Source organism: Ambystoma mexicanum, chromosome 3q, assembly GCF_040938575.1.
Source record: "Ambystoma mexicanum isolate Mex_15411 chromosome 3q, UKY_AmexF1_1, whole genome shotgun sequence".
In the NCBI taxonomy this organism is placed as follows: Eukaryota; Metazoa; Chordata; class Amphibia; order Caudata; family Ambystomatidae; genus Ambystoma; species Ambystoma mexicanum.
The window spans coordinates 983966659-983985088 of NC_090926.1; the positions used below are offsets into that span (position 1 = coordinate 983966659).

Below are 18430 nucleotides of genomic sequence, written 5' to 3' on the forward strand. Positions count from 1 at the left end.
TGTTTCCCTTTGACAGTTCAGCCAGCCGAGGAGCACTCCCTCAGCTGGAAAAAGCAGCTGAGGGAGTGCTCAGTGTTTCACTGGGCTGGCTTCTCGGCTCCTCCATAATTGGGTGGATGCCCCTTTGCCTGTTATGGATGAGCCACTAGGCTATGCAGCTAGTAGTTTTGACCATTGCTGCTGAATGAATATTCTTTAAATATTACAATTTTCTTACATTTTAACAAAAAACACCCCTATGGGTACTATTCAAACAGCCTGTGACTAAAGGAATGAATATCCATATCCATTTGCAACTGAGGGGCGCTTTTTCATTGGTGCCTGAGACAGTATTATGGTCCAGTCCAACCATGTGTGCCGTCCCTGCCCATTTCCTCCAATCTAAAAAAAAAAATCTTTACCTTTTTTTTTTTTACCTTTCATGCTGGCCTCTCGCGCCCTTCGGGGAGGAGGCCACAGTTTGAAGACCTCTGCTTGACAGGTATCACAAAGCCCTGTATTAATTTTAACGCGTATGTAACACCTTCAGGTGCCAAAGTTCTGTGGAGTAACCCAGAGTCCCATCACCACACTTTGTCCAAACAATACATGTTTTTATGTTCCGGATTTGCATGAGTTCGCTCATTTAAACCTCTTGCCTAATTTCAACAAAAAAACTTGCAAAGAGTCAATAAGGAATAAAATGTTATGCTTTCCGTAACAAATAATGTTAAATCAATATTCAAAATGCAGGTTGTGCTTATGCACTGGTTTTTTGCAGTACGAAGATTCAAGAGCTGAAAGCGTATATGCATATAGTAGCCTTGTGAGACTCTGCAAACGCGAGTTTCAGTCAGGCGTTTGAACCTCCGCGGACACCGTACCCTCCTGTTTCTCGTTGGTTTAAGATACCGGAAGCGGAAGTGCCTGTCCTTTCCTTTCTGAGTCGCTGACAGGCACGGTGAGTGTTCTCTTAGACCGATGGCGTATCGTTCACCATCCTGAAGACGGGTGGCAGTGCCCCTTTGGAGTGGTATCCTGGCTTTAGCATAAGGGGCCCGGGAACCCCTACGGGTGTAATCGTGCGGCGGAAAGCCCTGCTTTTGGAACATAGACGGGCGCGCGCTACAGCCGCGATTATTGACACCATGTTTTCTGTCTCCTCTCGCTTTCCGTAGGTCCCGATCAGCACCAAACCACTAGAGATGGTAAGTCGACCGAAATATTCACGAATACGTCTTGCCGAGGGGCGGCAATATTATGGTGGTGGCTGTTTATTGTTGCCATATGATACGCAGTTTATATTTAATACGGCCACGGGTTACTTTTAATTCTCTAAGCTGTGATGCTACGTTACCGTGGCGAATGTTTGTTGGAGTAATTCAGCGCTCCAGTTGGAGCGCCACCTTTACAAGCCTGGAATTTCGTTTAATGACCGCAATGCGTTATGGGAGTTGCAGACCACATTAACTTTTACGCCCAGGCATATTGATGAGGGAAACTGATTCAAGTCTGGCTTTATAATAGCGGTTGGCATGTTGCAGTCAGTTATTTATTGAAGGCAGTGAGGTATAGATGATGGTAAATACAAATGGGGATTATAATGGTGGCTAGCGTGTTTGTCCCAGAGCATCTTATTTGGATGCAGCGAGTTGGGTGTAATGGGCTAGAGTTGTCACAAGGCATCGATCAAATATTTATTTTGTCGGCTTTGATGTTTCGTTCGGTTAGTCTCATTAATGAAGGGGACAGTGTTTTAATACCGTGCATGTTGGGTTGGACTGAGACCAAGTAGTGAAGTTTTAGGATGGCTTTACATTTTCTTAAAATGACAATCCATTGTATGTATTTTTTTTTGCATCAGCCTCGGAAAATCGAAGAGATCAAAGACTTCCTGCTAACAGCCAGGAGAAAGGACGCTAAATGTAAGTTTGACACACTTCACTTAATGGGTTTTTATATTCTCTTGTGGTTATTGTAGGTTGCAGACACCTGGTTTGCGTGTCTCCAGGTTGACGAATATGGCTGCTTCATTCCCTCATCATTGGATAATCTTGATGCGAGTTACAGCTTTTAAAATGTACTGTGGGATGCCTCAGAACTTGCCAGCAAATGAATTTACAAAAGTAGTCTAAAAAAAAGTGTACACTGGGCAAGAAGTAGCGCACTTTATTCTGGGCTCAGTTACAAACTGTCATCTAAACGCAATTCAACATTGGGTTAATCCCTCAAATCAAGTCTATAGGCAGAGTTATGTTCCCCTAAAGCGGGTCATGTGTTTTGGGTAATGAACGGTTATCACATGTGGCCAAAACATTGAGACATTTTGAGGTGACCAGCAGACGTTTATTCGGCTGCTGTCGGACATCTTCATGTGAGGGCACAATCTATGACGCTAGAAGAGCCATGAACTGTTAAGTTATGGACTTAATATTGCAGCCTTGGCGCTCTTTGAGCCAGTCCCAGACTCGGATGTTCTGAGAGGCGATTTGAAACCGCCATGGGGTATCCTGAAGCTGTCAGTAGGCCCGTTTTCAGAACTAATGGTCAGTACAAAGATCACACTGGAGGGAGATTCCATTCAGATACACCTTCTAAAATCTGCTTGTGGGTGGGCTGCCTAAACACTTTTGAAGGGGTGGGGTAATGTGCCTGTGCTGCATCAAAAAGCTGTTTCTTGGTTATGGGGTGCATGACAAAGTTATGTGGTAGTTAAGTTGTCCAGCCGTGATCCCTGTGTATACTGCATGTTCACTCTCCCAAGATCTCGTTACAAATGTGTTGCCTGTGATGAGTTGCCATGCTAATACTGATTCACCAAGCTTGTCTGATGGGACTAGCCTGGGTGCAAATGAGTAGAGCTTTCTTGTCTCAGCTGTTATGGGACCTGAGGCATACACACAAGGAGTTTTGGGGGTCATGAACAATACATTTGGGGCAAGATTTTCGTTTTATAGACTTAACACTATTGACATCACAGGAAACCGCTAACGTTTGGCTTTGAGCCATGTCCTGACTTTTGGGGAAAGTGAGGCGTTTCTGCTTTACTCTCCTTGTTCCACTCGTCTCTTTGGGGGCCCTTGTTGGCCCATCTGGTTACCAGCGCAGGGGACCTTTTCCCCTTTCTGAGATGTCTTTGTAGTATTGTAGCACGCGTCAACCTACAAGTGTTGCAGGGTTACTTTATCTTTTAAAAAAAACGAATATTGTTGAAGCTTCGTAACAATGTGTCCAAGAATGGCTGGTTGCAGCAGATATTCTACCTGTTCGTTAAGACATGCGCATTTTTATTTATTCGTACCACATATTCTTGTTGTATCATGGGTTTTTCGCCCTGTCCTTTGGCTGCCTTCTTGGGTCAGGAAATGCCATATATGTTGAGCCCTTTTCTGGGCTATCTAGACTAATCTGCATTCCAGCCAGATGCTGTCAGGCCCCGGATCCTATCTGGCCAGTTTGAATAGTGCAGATCCTTACTATTGGTGAGGTGCCGCAGCCCCCAGCTCAAATTTATAATGAGGAGTCTTGCTGCCATTGTTTAGCTCGTCATTTGAAGCCACGTTCCCTACGAAGATGAGTAGCCATCTTATGACCATAAGACTATTGTTTTAAATTGTGGAAGAGGATCTCAAGTCATTCTAGGACCTATTGTCTTGGTTGTCTTGTGGCGCCATGCTTCAAAATTTGCAGGAGCGCGGAACCTTTCTAACTGGACCAATTTCGGCTCTGAACCAGTCTAGCTGGACCAATTTCTGCTCTGCAACTAAAATGGCAACTGCAGCCCATGGACCCCTTGCAACAAAACAAGTTCCATCTACTGAAGTGGGCCTTGTAATAGCACCTTTACGCGGTCCCTCAAAGAATCTGAGTAATGAGTAGCAGCTTTCATAGTGGTTTCTACACCCCTCCCACCATAGGGAATATATCCGCGTAAAGTTCACTCCTAACTATCCCTTGCCTGGCAGTAATCTGCCTATCTCTGGAAAAGAAGCCAGTAGACTTTTTATTTTTATTTGTAGCGAATCCATAAACAACTTCACTTAAGTGCTTGTATTGTGCAAATGTACTCGCCTGTTGGCTTTGCCAAAATCTGTTCACCTTTAAAGACTTCCAAGTTCCAACTCTGCAACTGGTACTTGTGAACTCTTTCTGAGGCACTAGGCCTAGTTAACAAGGAAGAACTTCTGGAGTGACGGGGCCCTTCTATTTATAAATCAAGGTTTGTTTTAATTGCTTTGTCGGTGTAAAAGTTGTGTGTGGGTGATTTCTAGCCAGATAGCCTATTTACATTTTTTTGATTTGTACTTGCCTGGCGTGTTTGAAAGTTCTTATAAATATGTAGTTCTATGAGGACTATGTATGGCTCACTGTACCTACACTACCCCAAACGGTATTTATTTTTTCCTATCTTGAATAAGTTATATTTTTCAGTATACCGGTGGGGTGTATTTGTGATGACTATTGGGGTTAATTGTAGCTCCCTGTTGGCCTTCCTCGCCTATGAATTTATGACTGAATGTCCACAGGGCTGATTGATAATCCATTTTAAAAGTAGTTGTAGCAGAACGGATTCTCAGAGGCCAGTGAAAATGGAAAGACCCTGGTCTAGACCAGCTCTATATGGGTAGTGTGACCAAGCAGCAAGGCTTGTACTCTTGAGTATGGAAGGGTTCTGCTAAGCACACACAGCACTGTTAATAACACAGGTTCGGCAGAATGTACACAAATATAATTTTTTGTCAGGCTTTGGGCAACCTCTTAATACTACAGTTTCATACTGAATGTTCAGTATGAAAAGTTTGCTTTTGGGGTACTCTGCTAAAAGCACTAATATAGTTTACTATTATGTATTAAAGCACCATGTACAGCCTGAAGGAAAAAAGTCCTTCTCGGATCGAAGAGGCACCTAGTGCCTTAGTCATGCATTTCTTTCCAGGAGGCTAGGAATTTTGAGTCTGAACAAGTTAGCAAAACCAACCGGCAGTTTAACATTTTTCTTAGCACTCCTGTTTCCAATCCAACCACCTTAGAGTAAGCCCAGGGTACTTGACCAGAACTTCACCGATCGGGGTTAAGGCCAAGTCTGTTTACTCGCACCCTGTGCGCTTGTTCTCGCTTGCATGCCGCAACACAGGGTTGAAATGAAGATGCTGGTCCTGTAATCTACCTCTTCGTGCAGCTATGCATATAAGCAAGCTGGTCAGTCAACTGCTAATTACAATCGGGATCTGTTTGCACTTAAGCTGTTCTAGGCCTGTATCTCAATTTTGCTACTTTTTTGTTCCACCACCCTATATTTTCCCACAGGGATGTTGTTGAGGGCTTGCACTTTGAAGCCTACAGGGACTCTCTAGAACATGTAGTACTCAATTACGTGTACGATGCTCAAATACTCATCCCTCCGGCAGAATCTTATGATCAGGGCTGCACCCTCGTAAAACCATCTACAAGACCAACCTGGATGGTTCAACACATCATCTGTCTTAACGAGAAGACTGAACTTCTAGCCAGCCCCCTAACCCATCTCGCAAACCTTACATACTGTCTCCACCATAGATCGTCAAATTCCTGTCTCGCCTCAAGTCAAAACACTGGGCATATACATGGATGCTTCACTCAATATGATCTGCATCAACATCGCCTATGCGGCACAACTTGTACGAGCATCTACTGCCTCGTGGTTGCCTGCGCTCTTGTGCTGTCCAAGCTAGACTTATCTCGGACAATAAACCTGAACGGGTGGGCTACATGCAGAACAATGCTCTCCGAGCAGCCCTGAACTTGAACTAAACTGACATCAGAGGTAAGGCGGTCAGTCCATTGGCTGCCCATCCGGTAAAGAACCAAATGAAAAAATCTCACAATTGCACACCGCTATCTAATGAATAAATAAAGCCACCATTTACCTCAACCAGATCAAAAAAATACTTGCCAGCCAGACCACTCGGATCTTTCAGCAGCCAATGACTACTTACCATCAGATTTAGACAAACGAGCAGGTGGCTCAAGCTTCCCTGCTGCCGTGGCCAATATTTGGAACAACCTTCCGCTTCACCTGCGTTCTGAGACCTCTTGCTATTTTGTCATGTAGCACCTACCTGGACTAGAACTACCCGTGTAACTAGTGTCCATAAATACATAAAATAAATCCGAATTCAGCCTAGCTGTATCCCGTCCAGGGCATGGCCACTTACCACAGCGACATTAGGCCACTTGTTTAAATGTGTCCTAGAGGTGCCTAATCCTTCTTTATTGAACTTCTTAAATACTCAGTGAATGTTCAGTAAGCATGCATGGGGAGCAAAAAGTAGCTCCCGGTAGTTGGTTTCAAGCTAACCAGGCCCTCCTAGGCTTGAAGCAGTTGCGAAATGGCTCCCAGCTCCTCCCTCAATTTCTAACCCTGCACTTGCTTTTCTAGTCCTTTAAGCTTTCCGTTTTACAGGGAAATGTCCTTGTCACAGAGAAATGTGCTGGGAGTCTGTAGAACATAGTATCGCTTGGGCACTTATTACACAAATGTCTTCAAGGCGGCTGGCCCCATTTACGGTACAGCTCAGCTCACTGGATATGTGCAGTAGGTCACCTTTTTTAAAAAAAAAAAAAAAAAAAACAAAGGTGACCACCCCCTCGTATAATGGTGCATCGTAAAAACAGCACATCCATTGATCTATTTTTAAATAGCTTGCTTTTTGAGGATCTGGCCTAAAATACGCATTTTCAGAAATATTCACAATGTGATCAAGAATGCATAGAGTGGGGTTGTGGAGCCAGGTTGGGAAGTAGACCAGAAAGGCAGAATAAGGCAGCATGTTTGAGCCACACAGACCCTGTACTGTCATCCCGGGGACAGCTACGTTTCCTATAAAATTGATAAAAGGTGCAAATGACCTGATGCACGCCGACTGTTTATTACACCCTACAGTCCATAAAAAAATGGTGCTGCAAAATGTGCTTTTTCATGCTGCAAGATCCTGTAGGGTCTGAATAAAAATACTGAACTGGTTTATTAGCAGCATGTCTCCTTGCACTGGTTTCTTACCTTAAGTTTCTATTGCGCTTGCATAGGGAAAATGTTGTTTTTAGGGGCATTTGATGGCACTGCTAATCTTGGCCAAATGTGCACACGCATGTTATTCCTTCACTTAGAGCTTGCCCATACCTGTACTTCGGTCCCCGAGGGCATTTCTACCACAAGGCGCGTTGAGACCACACATATAGGACCCTCATTTAAAGGAATACTGCTATACAATGTGGGGCTTGGAAACCCTTCAACTAGTGCCTCAATTGAGTGCTGGAAAATGGGCGTAGAATTAACCTTTTTCTCAAAGGTGCATCCAGAAAATCCATGCATAGAACAGCAAATTTAGTTGCAAGTGCCGCTTTTGCTGAGGCCTTTTTTTTTTTCTTTTCTAGAACATTTAATGCGCCAAAGCAAAGGTGTAAACTCTGTCCCTTGCCCGCCCCGTGCATATTCCCATAACTTTCTGTTGCTAAATCGTTCTGCTTCAAGGCACAAACCTAGAAACCTCGTGTGCACACCCTATCAAACTGCTGTTCTTTAGGTGAAAGAAAGGATCTACTTTGTGCGTCTGCGTTGACATACCTGGGACGTGGAGCGTTCTAGTTGAAATCCAAGTACGAAGCTGGTGGTACTCTACATAAGCAATCACAGGTTTCTGAGAAGAGACCACTGTAGAACCCGCAATCTTCACTCCAACGTGCATCATTCTTCTGGCAGTAAACACGGACTCATTGGAAGTTGGCATAGGTCTAATTTCATTCAGGCCATCCTCCCAGTTTCTGAGCATTATTAAGCTCTTCAGGGGCTCACGAATTCCCACCTTACAGGAATATCTTGCACACTTGCCTGTCTGAAGCCAGTAATTGAACTGGGGGTTAAAGCACATCGAAACCTGTAAACGACAGGGCCATTTACAGGTCAGACATGGTGGGCGCAGGCAGATCAGGTTGGGAAGCTCATTGTGGTTGTGTCCACGTAGCAGTACGGTTTCCAGCTGAGCTGGAGCTTCGTATGTCTGGATCCTTGAATTAAATGGCCTGGGTGGAGCATGATGAGCCTAGGCAACTGTGAGCAGGAACTGTCTTAGCAAATGTTCTTGCAGCATCCTGTGAAGCCACCACGGGCTACTGTGGAACCTGGAATGTAAAGGTGTTTTCTTTTTCAGTTTAAACTATAAAACAAGAGATGTACCCTTACTATACTTATCATGACCACATAAATACGAGGAGGACAGGTCAAGAATTCAACTGTTTATGAATATAGGAATGAGTTGCTCAATTCTAGCAATCACTAAAGAGGTTAGCCGCTGAATGCATATTACCACCCACTCTAAACATGCAAAGAAACAATGGATCATTGGTACAAAAAATAAAAAATATATATATAAGAAAACTAGGGAAATATTGCTGAATATAACAAAAGCAATTCAAAAAGTTCAAGGGTTACAAGTGCTTAGATACATTGGAAATTAGCAGATTGTAAAACAGATGATAAAAACAAATTACATATATCAAAGGTATAACTCAGTTTATACAGACGGCAGGATAATGCTTGCCTTTCTAATGGACTCGAAAGTTCTGTTGTAGGCAATGATCCAGGGGCGGGCGTCATTGTGTATTTATCTTGCTCGCATTATGCAAGTATTGCTCTTGACGTCATGAATATTTTTGTAGTGTTCATAAATGTATGGTGGGTGGTATGATGCATGTACTTTTGCATTAATAAGGAACACTACTTCTGCCATCCATTATTTGTCTTCCAAAAATCCTTTTGTGATGCTTGATATTGATATTTTATTTCTATCGCGCTCGTACACAGCGCGACAAGGCAAGATTGGGGAACGGGGAGAACAAAACGGCTATCTTACTAGGCCCTGTGACACTGAGAACACGCAAGTGCGTGGGGAGGGGGAAGGGACAAGTGCATGGAAGGGGGATAAGTGGAAAGTGCGAAGCAGAGGAGAAACAGATAACCATAAATAAAGGCAACAATTTTTTTTAGTGCAGCCAGCAATTTGCAAGTGCTAGGTTTAAGGCAGCAGACAGGGTAGGTCTGATAAGTGCAGGAAGAGAGGGGGGCTGTATGGGTACAGATACAGACCCCCAGTGCAAGGGGTGGACCGGAGGCAGTGCGGGAGAGTGAGCAGGTGCGTGGGTCCGAAGACAGAGGGTGGGCTGCACGGTGCCAAGAGAACAGATCACCAGGGGAGAGGGAGAGCGAAGGCAGAAGAAAAGATGAGGTCTTGGTGCTTCCGGAACTGGAGATGGTTCTCCAAGTTTTAGAGTGGCAGGGAGGCTGTTACAGAGGGAGGTCTCAGCCGAAGACAGATCTACCCCCAGCTTGTTTCTTTGAAAAACGACTGACCCTTACGGAGTTGGAGGTAGAGGAGGGGAGGTATTTGTGGAGGGCTAGCTGAAGGTATTTGAACCCAGGCCCCAGAAAGCCTTGTGGACAATGCAGAGGGTTTTGAATTTAATCCTTGCATCCACTGGGAGCCAATGGAGAGATTTCAGAGCTGGAGAGATACGATCCCAGGGCTTGAGGCCAAGGACAAGTCTCGCAGTCCTGTTCTGGATTAGTTGCAGAGGGCTGAGAGTCGAGGCAGGTAGATTTAGAAAGTACAAGATTTATGCATGTACTGCAATATTCGGTAAGATGCTTTAGTTCATGTGTCTGGTATGTGCCCCTCAAACCTGCCGAAAATCCTAATTTCCACCTTGTTCTAGTCCTATTCATGACCCCACTCGCAGCAATGAAACACCTAGCTCCCCATGCCAGTACACAACACTTATGTATAGCAGATGCCAGTACGCCCATCCTTGCACAGCCACAAATCTCCTACATGCCATGCCCCCTCCCCGTCCCAGGCACGTCTGATCCGAATGCGCACACAACTGCAGTCATTTTGGAATGTTACACTCATTAACCAAACCTGCGGTTCTTGCAGAACCGTTTTTGGCAAGGGACCATGAAAGTCGCCGCAGTGTATAGTAAATGAAACTTAAATTGTAGATTGGGTAACCAAACAGAATGACGTTCGTGGTTCAGGAGGAAGATGCACAGTTTAAAAAAAAAATATATATACTTTGATGCTCCGATTCCAATGGGGCTGAGGGTGAGAATTGCGGGTAGGAATGTTGCAACCAAGCTTCAGTAGCTCCTTGCCTGGGCGCTTTTTGAGTTACCCACCCCAAATGTAGCAGGTGTTAGTCTGTTAGTGTTTTTTTTTTCACTGTGGTTGGTATTGCGTAGCCCAAGGGTATGGTTAGTAGGCACTGGGGTGTAGTGGAAACTAAAGGAGTGGGTAGGAGGATTGAAATGTGGTTGGGTGGAAAGGGGGAGTGCATGAAATGTGAGGTACAGTGGTGTATGTGGCGCCTGGTTGGTTCCAGCAACCAACCCAGCAATGTGGTAGTCGATGGCATGTGGAGTAGATGGTCCATAGCATTCAAAGTATAAAGGGCATCAGTCGTAGGTGGGCTATACGCCTATAAGAGCATCCTAGCATACGTAGAATCTTTGAGTAGAAATCTGAAGAGGCTTCAGAGAAGAGCTTGAAGGTTAGCTCTGTAAATCGGTTTAATTTGATAAATTGAGCCTCTACTGCTTGTCCCTAATCTCTCCCTCATTTGGCCCTTTGTCTTCTCAGTCTTCTGTTTGAGAGATTTGTACTCCACATTGTATTGCGGTTTTGAAACCAATATGCATGATGTGTGCAGCAATCATGATGAGAGCTCCCCTTTTCTCGTTAAATTGTGTAACTTTTTTTTATCCAGATTTGTTTACAGAAATTGGCAGCCAGCTAGTCCAATCCACTGCCCTTCTTGTCTGGGCTATATTTGCAGTACACGTTCCACATTTTATACCACACCCAAGCTTATGAGCTGAATAATTCTCGGAAGTGGCCATACGTGGTGCAATAGCGTAACTTTCAAATGTCATCCCATCTGAAGATATTTGCACCTGGGCTTCTTTTAATACGTAAGCAAGTAACCATTGGCCCATTCTATAGTTTGACAATGGTTGAGCTGAGAGTTTGGTTACCTCAGAATGGCAAACCTTCCCTCCCTGTTTTATTCTATTTAGCAGTTCAATTCATTGCGTGACTTGACCTGCATTTAACTTGTGGAGCAGAGTGTACCAAGTGTTGAATATGCAAATGAATCTGCCTTAATTTGAAACCTAGGGCGTTGGGTACCTTTTAAGCTAGGCTTGGAATAGTCCAACTAATGGGTGGCACTGTAGATGGACTTGACAAACCTATCCTTTTCCCACTGTTTTAGCTGTCAAGATCAAGAAGAACAAGGACAATGTGAAGTTCAAGGTGCGCTGCAGCAAGTACCTCTACACTCTGGTCATCACAGACAAGGAGAAGGCAGAGAAGCTGAAGCAGTCACTACCCCCTGGTGAGTTCATCACAGCGGAAGTTAAACCACTGCTGTCAGTCCTATGGCCCACCGTTTTGAGCAATGTACTGCTGCCTGCAGATTATTGCCCGCTTTGTTTTTGTTCTTGAAATAATTTTTCACTCTTAGCGCGGTTAACCTTTCTATCATAATAACATACTAGAAAGCAAATGTTCAAAACCTAGTTTGGTCCAGTATTTTCAACTTGTCGGCTATTTTAATCTTAAAGTTAAGTGTACACTGATATTTCTGATTCAGTTGCCTCTGCCGCTCACTTAGAAGTCCCTACCACTACTCTCTTTGGCCCTCACACTGCCCTGTCACCCAGAATCTAGAATGTAGTAATTTAGCCTATAAATTTACTTTTAATAAAGTTCATCAACCTCTAGGTACTGCACTCCCCATCCCACCAAAACACATCGACTCCTACTTACCCTCTGCGATCTATTGAGAACACCCTAGTACACCACGCCCTCTATCGGACTCCCAAGCCAGGGGAGCCCTCTGGCGCTCCAAACAGCGCAAACTCACCCCCCACCCCCTCTTCCACTTCATCCTTGTGCCCCCTGAGGGACTCCTCTCACTCTCTACCAACCTCACATACCACCCACTCCCTCCACCTTAGCCCAATGGGGAACACACCACCCCCTCGACAAACCTCCCCCATAACTCCTACTGGACCCCCGCCAACAAACCTCCCCTTCATATTCCGACCCCTCTCTGAATGTAGCACGTCTCACCCTTGCTAGAACGGTAGCCTCCTCTCCCTCCCCTCTGACCTTACCCACCCTCTATCACACCCCTATGGTGCCAAAACCCACAAAATAGCAGAAGATGTGACTGCTCCTCCCACCCGACCCTCTTCTCACCATGCCTCGCCCCAGCCTCTCCACCAGTTCCCACCTCCTTTCTCAACTTCTCACCCTGTACACCTAAACCCCATTCACCCCAGACTCCTTCCAAAATCTACCCTCCTAAATCCCCTCACTCCCCAGATCTCAACAGTCCATATCTTTCCCAACCTCACCGAAGCCCTGCTTCTTCGCCCCCTTCAATGCTACCCCGATAGAGCCTTAACCATCGACTCCTTTAACTCCTGGCTTCATGACTCGATTCCTCGCACAATGGACCACATCCCAAATGGTTCACGCCACTCCCGAAATGGCGCATCTAAAACCAATTTCAGCAGATCCATGTTCGCCCTGCACCACCGCAACTACAAAGCTGAAATCCGAAAGGCCAAAAAAGCATATTGCAAAGAACTACACATGTTCCTATCGGAATGTCAAACCCTCTTGCACCTCTACCCAATCCACCACCACACAATCGCTCTGCAACTCCCTCTCCCTACACCACCGCTCTTGACAGGACAACATCCCTAAACACAACTGCCCCCCCATCCCATTGTCCCGACGCCAGATTTCCCTACCTTCGACTCCTTCAAACCCATCTCCAGAGACTAGTTCCTCGACCCCTGCCCAGCCTCTATCCTGAAATAAGTTTGTCTACCTGCGCTGAAGAACATGCTAGAGCCATTCTAAATGAATCCCTCACCTCTCGCATCTTCCCTGATGCCTTCAAATAGCACATGTCAAGCCACTTCTTAAAGGCATCCCTTGACCCCAAGAATTACAGGCCAATCTCCAACACCAGATTTCTCGTGACTCATTGGCCTGACTGTGTACTCCCAGCTCAACTCCTCTGATCCAACTGCCTCCGAGACCCCAACCAATCGGGCTTCAGACTGCGACCTGGGACTGAAGCCTTTGATATTGATCTGGGATGATCTCAGAGTCACTGCAGACTCTGAAGGCTGCGCAGCATTAATTCTCCTCCAATCTCTCCCACACTTGACATGGTTAACCGCTCAATCCCCCTTGACTACCTTCACTCCCTAGGAATCCGTGGTACTGCTCTCAAATGGATCTCCTTCCTCAGCAACAGGAAGCAAATAACCCTCCCCTCCCTTTGTCTCAACTGCTCGATCAGTGATCACTGGTACTCCAAGGCGCATGCCTGTCTGCTCTCCTGTTGAACCTCTATATGACCACTCTACCAGGAATCATTTGCATGCTCAACATTTCCTGTTAAACTACGCGGAGGATGCCCAAATCATCCTAAGAATTCCCAAGTCATGCTCCAACCCCCGTCCGACCGTGAAGCCCGTCCCCGCGATATTGATCGATGGATGACAAACCACCTCTTGAACCCTGATAAACCTGAAATCGTGGTGTGCGCAAATACTGTCCTTCTACCACAGCCGCACCCATGGCACCATCCCTTGTGGTGCCACCCCCCCCCCCCCCATACAATCTAGGCTGCACTATGGTCTCGGGCCTGACCCTCTCCCGGCAGGTCAACGTTTCAAAATGCTGTCACCAACACCTTCAGACACATTTTTCCCCACCTTTCCTACCCGAACAGACTTGCAGCAGTTATGTATATTGTGATGTTGAGATTGGACTATGCCAACTCCCTATACCTAGGAGCCCCGACATACCAACACAACAAACACCAAAGAGCCCAAAACGCTGCTGCAAAACTGCTCTTTGCACTGGGTCAAAGAGACCACATCTCACCAGCCCTCCTCCACTGGCCCCCAGTCGGACAAAGGACCACAGGCCCTATGCACTCACCGAGCAGTGCACAAGTCTGGCCGAATATACCTACAAGAAAGATGAAACCATACCTCCCATCCTGCACCCTAAGATCAAGCACTGCCCTCTTTCTAGTGATGCGACCGGATTTGCCTTCTCAACCTTGGCCCCACTCGCATTCGACACACCCAAGACTAACGTTCCGCAAAGCTCTAAAAACGTGGCTCTTGCACCATCCATGACCTTGAACCCCCAGCAACCCAATGACTAATGCTCAATGAGATCCTGAACAATGTCATCACTGAATATGCTTATTAATTCACTATTAAGCAACCCCAGGCCTGGAATGCAGAGTATCGATCTCCTTAGATCATAACTCTGTAATCCCATATCACTATGCTTACTCTTTACTCTACACCATCACACAATTAGAGTGCAGCTACACCGAACATTACTCCATGAACACCCAATCGTAGTAAAACACGGCTATATCCCATGACAAACTGGCCTAGTTGCATACATGCATCATCCAGTCCTAACACAGCCAACCCAATTTTGGTGTGCAGCCGCAAGACTGCACACATTTCAACCAACATCGATCCCACCACACCTAATGCTAGGATGCAGCTACCATTGGGCAAATGCATCTGCTGCACACAACCAGTTCACGATCCTATCTCAACTGACCTGGACTATGGTTCTCGAAGGCGTTCAACCTACCAGCGCTTTGAGGTCATACCAATGACATATAGAGCGCTATATAAATGCCAAATAACATGACACATTTCACGGTTCCCTTTTCTTATGAAGTGGCTAACTATTTGATTTCTTCCTGGCTTGGTTCTTTTCTTCTAATTTCTTCAAGATCAATGGGGTTTCCGACGTTGGTGGGGCACAGCGAACGTGCTAGTCGCCATGGTTGATGAGCTAGCGCGTCTTGCAGACCATGGTGGCGTAGGGGCACTGATCAAATGTTCAAAGCTGGGAGATCAGACCGTGAAGGGACTCGCCCTGTCCTCGAGCCCCTAAATTGGGCCTCTGGCAGATCACTGAAGGCTCCATCAAACTGTCGCAGCTGAGCTGGATGCTGTGCAATCCACTGGTTGCTGCTTCCTCCTCTGTAGTGGCCTGAACACTGCTGCCACCCAGAGGCCAGCCATGCACAACTTTTATTTGACATTTCAGCAAAGTAAATGTTAGTTTCAAATCTCTCTTGCAAATGCTACTTGCCCTTTATAGAATCTACTTGACTATGCGAGTGGACGAAGACTTTGAGCCATAGATGAGTGTCTGTAAAATGTAAAAGGTTAGCTGCATGAATGGACACATAGTTATGATAAATAAGACTCAAACAGTTTGGCCAGCTGTCTCCTACAGGTGGTAATATATAATATAATCCTGAATCAGAGTGTACTCTGGAGGCCAAATACAGTGTTTAGGATTCTGGATGGAACTATTGATCACTACTTTGCGTAAGTCTCTAGTTCGCTTTGTGTATTCGTTTTGTAAGAAAGACTAAGCAGAGTGGTTTGTCTAGCGGCCATCAAACTGGGAAAACTAGGTGGAATATTGTAGTTTGTGGTCATCTCGCTTTCAGGGTACCTGGTATAAAGCAATGATACTTTCAAGGAATATGGCTTTCTCATGGGCTGAGCACCAGTTGCAAGATGTATGCAACCTGCAGGTTACAGAGCCAGGTTTGTCATCAAAAGCATTTGATCATGTATATTTTCAAGTGTACACTAACCAAAACTTTACTGCAACGCATGGAGATGGTGCAGTGTTACAGTAGCAATACTATTCATTATATTTATATAAAGTCATGCAATTCCATTCCTAAAATGTAAATTACATAAAGTGACACATACTGGCCTTTGCTAGACAGGATAAAGAAAGCTTAATAAAAGTGTCATCCTGATTACTTCTGGTTTGCAAATTTTTGAAGGAAAAAAAAATTCTTGCCTAGCAACTGCCACACGTGCCTTTGGCACTTGAGTGGAGGAGATCATTACTGCTGCACTTTTGAAGTGAACAGAGAAAAAAGGGTGAATAGAGCACCATGGCAAAGAGAAGAATGCAGGGTGACCTGTGCATACGTTGAAGTCATAAATAGCTAACTTTGCTACACAAGTGTCCTTTTGATTAGCAAATCTACAGAATTGCATAGCAAACTGCTATGTGACACTGCTTATTTTATGCCTTGCAAAAGGTGATATTTCTTAACCGCAGATTGTGTTTGCCATTGGTTTGTAACAGTGAGTGTTAGTTTAGCCTCTACTCATTCTTGTACTTCTGCAGGGCAGAATCCAGTTTGTCACCCACTTGTTATGTCCACCAGCTGTTTTGCCATAACCCCAAAGCCCCAGCTTTCTTGCTTTTCTGGTCTCCTCGCGTGCCTCTCTACCACCTTTTTGGCTCACCTATTTCAAAGACTAACAGTTATAGCCTTCTAGCCAGGCCTAGTCGCTCGTGCCCTCTTCATTGTTCACATGCACAAAGCACACCCTTCTTCTCCAGTTCCATCGCCGTTAGTCAATAGCTAGCGCAAATTCTAAGGCCTGTGGAATATCTGATACCACTCCTTTTCTGCCAAGATGTTACTATGCCCATTTGCCAACTTGCTTGTTCCCTCCCTATACATCTGTGCCCATCTTGCACTCTGCCATCTCCGACTGTTCCCATCTCTGCCCTCTGGGTGAATTTGTTGTCTACCTGTTTACGGGTTTGTTTTATTATGCCCTTCTTGGCTTGTTGCCTTCTTACTGTCGAGTGCCATGTCCAAAACTTGCCAAGATGTGATTTCCCCAACACCACACCTGCTTTGGCATCTTCCTCATACATGGTGAGGATTTCTGTTTTGGTTGTCACACAAAGGACAACCATTTCATACCAGTGGACATAATTTCACTACCCCGTCAGCTTCTACCTTTGTTCCCCTTCCACTCTTGCTGGACTACATCACACAGGACAGTGAAGGGGGCTGTTGCACACGCATGGTAGGTTAGTAGCACACCCTCAATGCTGACTGTAGGTTTCATTGGAGGCTGGAGCCGCCAGATGTTTTAAAATGTGCATGGGTTTGGAGTCAGCACAGCTATGTTTTTTCACAATCTGATTTGAACAGTCCTCAGATCCCATTTGTATACAGCAAAACACACAAAGCACTGCACATGTGTATGGACTTCATTTCCTTCTTTGAAGTAACCAGCAGTGTTTTTATTATGTGGAGGGCTTTTACTTATTGTGGTGTTTGGTTTTAAAAACGAACTGTTGAGTTGCTATATAAACGTTTAACTCGAGTTGCAGGATCTGACAATTTCCTAATGTTTTTTATTTTTGTTGTCTCCTTAGGTTTGGCAGTGAAAGAGCTGAAATAAATTGGACCTGATGTGTATAGAATGTCACACTTGTTGGAATAAAAAATAGTAAAACCCTGCCATTTTTTTTTCTCTCTTCTGTGCGCATCAAAACATTCAGGTTTTTTGAGGCATTGAATCATGTCCTAGCATTAGTATGCAAGCAAGAGCAATTGTGTACCTGGACTAGATCATCTCGCTACGAGTTGAAACCCGATACAATTTGAAAAATTCTTGTGGTCTGCCTATGGCTGCCGTTCTGTGCTACCACTTAGTTTGCAGGTCCCATACTGAAGGTACGATTTGTTGCATGGGATTTGTGAAGTGCAACCGACATTCATGCAAGCACATAATGCCGACTCTTAACAATTTTTAAATACCGCTTCGTTGGTAGCCATTTATTGTGAATATTTGAGGTGTCTGACGTTATGGGTTTGTGTTGAGTGTTCCTTAGACCTTGTGGCCCTTTCCTTCACCTGGGTATGTTGTGATGTCAAAGTACCAGGAGTTTGGAGTTGGGGTTGGGTAAGGGACACGTGCACATTGGGCTTGCTGAGCAGAAGGGCTAGAAAACATTGCAGCATAGTAGATATTTGCATGTTTTCAAATTGGTAGGCTGTCCCAAAACTGGACCACTCCATTAGTCAATTGTGGGGACAGTCATATGAGCTCATGATCAACTTCCATTTTGGGCCAGAGTTATACCTGAAACCAGGCCCCAATATGATGGGATGTAGAGTGATGGGGACAACTTGGTGTCCGCCATGCAATCTGCCATTGGCCTCAAGCAGATTTCTTGTTCACTCATACTTTGCCACTGCCAAAACTCTTGCTCGCCTCTTAGCTAGATTGTATGTAGTATTCAACAATTTGCCGAATTGCTGGCAGGGGCCCTTGGCTGGACAAATTGTTAGTGATAAGGCTTAAGCACCGTTCCACGTGTAATCTTGCTTGCCATCTTTGGTGATTGTGGTTGGGTCAAAATTTCTAGTTTGCCCCAAAAACACGCGACTCGGGTCAAAAACCTCCACCTCGAACTTACCTGCAGCAGAACATGGGCAGTAGCTGTGA

General features: G+C 45.2%; 1 protein-coding gene and 1 non-coding gene across 3 annotated transcripts in view; both read left to right on the forward strand.

Annotated features, from left to right (window-relative positions):
• RPL38 (ribosomal protein L38) overlaps positions 1–17439 on the forward strand; it is a 243592-nt gene extending 226153 nt beyond the window's left edge. The window contains exons 1-5 of one of the 2 annotated variants that reach the window (XM_069655118.1): positions 831–940; positions 1158–1187; positions 1844–1904; positions 11284–11406; positions 17355–17439. In XM_069655118.1, coding sequence (XP_069511219.1) covers positions 1185–1187; positions 1844–1904; positions 11284–11406; positions 17355–17380 — 213 coding nt within the window. In that variant the 5' untranslated portion in view covers positions 831–940; positions 1158–1184 and the 3' untranslated portion in view covers positions 17381–17439. Of the gene's footprint in view, positions 1–830; positions 941–1157; positions 1188–1843; positions 1905–11283; positions 11407–17354 lie in introns of those variants that run through there. The other variant, XM_069655119.1, reaches the window with a different exon arrangement.
• On the forward strand, positions 2762–2875 carry LOC138448231 (small nucleolar RNA U6-53/MBII-28). Its single transcript, XR_011260074.1, has one exon. It is a non-coding gene; the product is annotated as a small nucleolar RNA U6-53/MBII-28 (small nucleolar RNA).
• Positions 17440–18430: the final 991 nt, after the last annotated feature.